This window comes from Bison bison, unplaced genomic scaffold (genome assembly GCF_000754665.1).
Source record: "Bison bison bison isolate TAMUID 2011002044 unplaced genomic scaffold, Bison_UMD1.0 scf7180017864471, whole genome shotgun sequence".
Taxonomy (NCBI): domain Eukaryota; kingdom Metazoa; phylum Chordata; class Mammalia; order Artiodactyla; family Bovidae; genus Bison; species Bison bison.
This window is the reverse complement of record NW_011495032.1, coordinates 40749249-40753856: the sequence shown is the minus strand read 5'-3', so window position 1 is coordinate 40753856 and position 4608 is coordinate 40749249. Positions and strand designations below refer to the sequence as shown.

Below are 4608 nucleotides of genomic sequence, written 5' to 3'. Positions count from 1 at the left end.
GGCACAAAGGAAAAATCAGGAGACCCCATAATGTAGAAATGGGACAGCCACCATCTTTTGACCACAGTGAAATGAAACTGGATAATAAACATGAAACTAAATATTAAAAATGTAACTTCCAACTAGAAATTCTAAAAACCCTATTAAGTGACCCTTGCTGCTATTGCTGCTGCTAAGTAGCTTCAGTCGTGTCCGACTCTGTGCGACCCCATAGATGGCAACCCATCAGGCTCCCTTGTCCCTGGGATTCTCCAGGCAAGAACACTGGGGTGAGTTGCCATTTCCTTCTCCAATGCATGGAAGTGAAAAGTGAAAGTCAAGTCGCTCAGTCGTGTCTGACTGTTTGTGACCCCATGGACTGCAGCCTATCAGGCTCCTCCATCCATGGGATTTTCCAGGCAAGAGTACTGGAGTGGGGTGCCATCACCTTCTCCATTGAAAATAGTATGACAGTTCTTCAAAGAATTAAGAGTAGATTTACCATACGATCCAGCACATATATCTGAAATAATTAAGAGCAGTGATGTGAACAGATGTTTGTACATCCATATTAATAACAGCATTATAAACAATAGTCAAAAGGTGGAAGCAGCCTAAGTGTCTACCAATGAATGAGTAGGTAAACAAAATGTGTTATTAATATATACATACAATGGAATACTGTTCATCCTTAAAAAGGAAAGAAATTCTGACACTTGCTACAGTGTGAATGAACCGTGAACCTACTCATTATGCTAGGTGAAACCAGTCACCGCAGGACAAATACTATATGATTCCACTTAAATGGATTACCTAGAGTAGACAGATTTGTAGGGTCAGAAAGTAGAATGGTGGTTGCCAGAGAAAGGGTAATGAAGAATTATTGTTTAATAGGTACAGAATTTCAGTTTGGGAGGATGAAAAAATTCAGAGATGAATGGTGGTGAATGTACTTAATGCCTTGTAAGCTGTATACTTAATGGTTTTTTGGTAAGTTTTGTGTTTTATGTATTTTACTATGATTTTTTTTTAATGACCTCAAATTAATAACCTAACTTTACACTTTGAGGAACTAGAAAAAGAATAACAAATGAAGCCCAAATTTAGCTGAAGAAAGAGAATAATAAAAATTAGAGCAGAGATCAACAGCCTGGAGAGTAGAAAAATAATAGAGAAACTGAAAGTTACCTCCTTGAAAAGATCCACAAAATTGACAGATCTTTAGATAAACAGGCAAAGAAAAAAGAATGAAGACTCAAATCACTAAAATAAAAAATGAAAGTACATTGCACCAACATTACTAAGATAAAAAGGATTATAAGAGAATATCCAACAAATTTGATAACTAGGTGAAAGGGTCAAATTCCTGTAAGGAATGGAAAATTGTGAGGTTGTAAGAAAAAAAAATGTAAAGAAAGTAAGAAGTAGGTGTATGAAATTAAAAGCAAAGTGAGGTACCACTTTATACCTGCTAGTATGGCTGTAATTTAGAAAGAAACAGAAAAAAAACCCTGAATAACAAAGGGTGTTTTGGTAAGTTAAAAAAAAACCACATTGCTGAATAGTATATAGTAGTATCTACCTTTGTGTAAGAAAGAAGGGGAAATAAGAAAAGACATGTATCTTTGCTTATGTATGTATATATATAGATTTAAAATACTATATAAAATATAGTTATACAATATATTCAGTATTTTAAGTATAGAAATTATTTTAAATTATAAAAGTAATATATTGTATATTAAATATAAGATAAGTAGATACTTCTTTATTGATATTTCATGTTGCTGTATCTTCAGATTCACTATTTCCTTCTTCAGTGTTTAATTTGCTATTAGTTTCATTTGATAAAATTTCATTTCAAATATTTTTTTCATTTCTTGAAATTCAGTTTTTAATATCTTCATTTCTTTCCTTAGTGTTTTTGTTTTACTTCACATCCTTGATGATGTATTTGATCACATACATCCTGATCACATACTTCACATCCTTGAAGCATATTTATAATAGCTGTTTTAATATCCCTGTCTGCTGTTGGGTTTGTTTTGAGACTTGTGTTTAAGCTCTTTGGGGTCGAATCTTAAATGGCCTTTATTCTAAGGCTGATTTAATTCCTTTCTTGAAGCATGGGCCCTCTGTGGTCTCTACTAATGCTCCATGAATTCATCTACATCTCTCTACTCTGACTGTTGGGAACCTAAAAACTTAGATTCTGCATGAGCTCTGGAAAGTGTTTGGCTAATAGCTTTCCAGTAATCATTCTTTTCCTTGAAGTTCTTCTTGCATGCTATCTTGGGGTTTCACCTTATGCATGCACAAGTTGGCTTGAAAGTCTAATGCTCCAGCAGACCCCTGTGCAGATTTCTGTAGCTCCTCCTTTGTACAGTTCCTTTCTCCAAGATTCTCTGTCCCAGAAACCTTAACAACTTCAGCATCTCAAACTCCAGTTTCTTTCAACTCAACTCAGCAAGATTCCTGGGCTCTGTTTGGGTACCACTCCCTGAAGTCCCCTGTACTCTAGTTTACAAATTGCCTCCAGGCTGAAACCCTACGTAAATGGTAGGGCTGATAGTATTTGCTTGCTTTCTCTTAAGGATTGCAGTCCTGTGCTGCCTGTTGTCCAGTTTTTCTTTGTGTCATATTCCAGATCCTGATACTTTCTCAGTCTTAAGTGGAAGTTTTTAAGGGTATTTAAAGTTGACATCACTGATGAGCAACACAGAAATATTATGTGCCTCTGAATGTGATGCCCTTTGAAGGACACAGTAGCATTATGTATCACTATGTGGACTTCAGTCTGAGCTGACCTTATCATAAGGAAATATCAAACCCAATATGAGGAACATTCCATTAACCAGGATGGATGGGGCACATGGTGTGGGGAGCAGAGGGGTGTACTGCATTCTGCACAAATTGTCAGTGTCTTGAAAGTGAAAGCTGAAGAATCATTCCAGATTAAAGAAAACTAAAGAGACATGAAAACTAAATTTTGCATTATGTTATCCTGGACTGAATTTTGTGCTTAGGGAGAAACAGTACATAAAGAAACATTGGGTCAGTTGAGAAAATTGGATCAAAGAAAGTATATTCAGTTCAGTTCAGTCGCTCAGTCGTGTCCAACTCTGCGACCCCATGAATCGCAACATGCCAGGCTTCCCTGTCTATCACCAACTCCCGGAGTTCACTCAAACTCACATCCATCGAGTCAGTGATGCCATCCAGCCATCTCATCCTCTGTCATCCCCTTCTCCTCCTGCCCCCAACCCCTCCCAGCATCAGAGTCTTTTCCAATGAGTCAACTCTTCACATGAGGTGGCCAAAGTACTGGAGTTTCAGCTTTAGCATCATTCCTTCCAAAGAACCCAGGACTGATCTCCTTTAGAATGGACTGGTTGGATCTCCTTGCAGTCCAAGGGACTTTCAAGAGTCTTCTCCAACACCACAGTTCAAAAGCATCAATTCTTCGGCACTTGGCTTTCTTCACAGTCCAACTTTCACATCCATACATGACTAGTGGAAAAACCATAGCCTTGACTAGATGGACCTTTGTTGGCAAAGTAATGTCTCTGCTTTTTTTTGTTTTGTTTTGTTTTTATGTCTCTGCTTTTTAATATGCTTTCTAGGTTGGTCATAACTTTCCTTGCAAAGAGTAAGCATCTTTTAATTTCATGGCTGCAGTCACCATCTGCAGTGATTTTGGAGCCCCCAAAAATAAGATCTGACACTGTTTCCACTGTTCCCGCATCTATTTCCCACGAAGTGATGGGACCGGATGCCATGATCTTAGTTTTCTGAATGTTGAGCTTTAAGCCAACTTCTTCACTCTCCTCTTCACTTTCATCAAGAGGCTTTTTAGTGTATTAGATAAAGGTATTATGTTAGCATTAAATTTTACAATGTTTGTAACTGTACTCTAGCTATATAAGCGAATATTCTTATTCTTGTGAGATATATCCTGAAGTATTTAGAGCTAAATGGCTATGATCTATGCAACGTATTCTCAAATCGGTCAGGAAAAATATATAGGGAGAGGTGTTTAAATGATAAAGCATATAGTAACAAAAGGGTTAACAAATTAGTGAGTCTGGGTAAAAAATATTTTTCTGTGCAACTTTTCTGAAAGTTAGAGAATGTTTACAAATAAACATTTTTTTCAAACTTTGGGAAAAAAACAGTGTACTTTGGAATAATATTTGACAGTACCCATTTAGCATACATATGTTCTGACTAAGTCCCCAATCCTTTTTAGCATTCATTTGAAAACAGAATTTTCCTTGAGTTGAAACTAAAGTGTAATCATGTTATACTGTGGTGGTTCTCTAAGTGTGGTCTCCATACCGGCAGCGTCAGCATCAGCTGAGACCCTTTTAGACATGCACATTTTAGCACGTTTCCTGTCCAGACCTACAGAATCAGAAATTCTGGAGTTGGGGCCCAGCAGAATGTAGTTTAACAAGCCTTCCAGGTGATTCTGATGCATACTATAGTGGAGGACCCCTGCTCAAGTGAACATACTTTAGGAAGTACTGTTGTCTTCAAAAGTACCATTTCTTTCATTTTCAGCTTCTCCAATTTGGGAAATACCTGCTATATGAATGCTATTTTGCAATCTCTATTTTCACTCCAATC

The 4608-nt window shown here is 37.1% G+C and overlaps 1 protein-coding gene across 6 annotated transcripts in view; it reads left to right on the top strand.

Annotated features, from left to right (window-relative positions):
* Window positions 1–4608, top strand: part of USP37 (ubiquitin specific peptidase 37) — an 86151-nt gene that overhangs the window by 41424 nt on the left and 40119 nt on the right. The window contains exon 11 of one of the 6 annotated variants that reach the window (XM_010861195.1): window positions 4543–4608. The exons of the other annotated variants lie outside the window; for them this stretch is intronic. Within the exon in view, the coding sequence (XP_010859497.1) occupies window positions 4543–4608 (66 nt within the window). The remainder of the gene's footprint in view (window positions 1–4542) is intronic. 6 annotated transcript variants of the gene reach the window in all.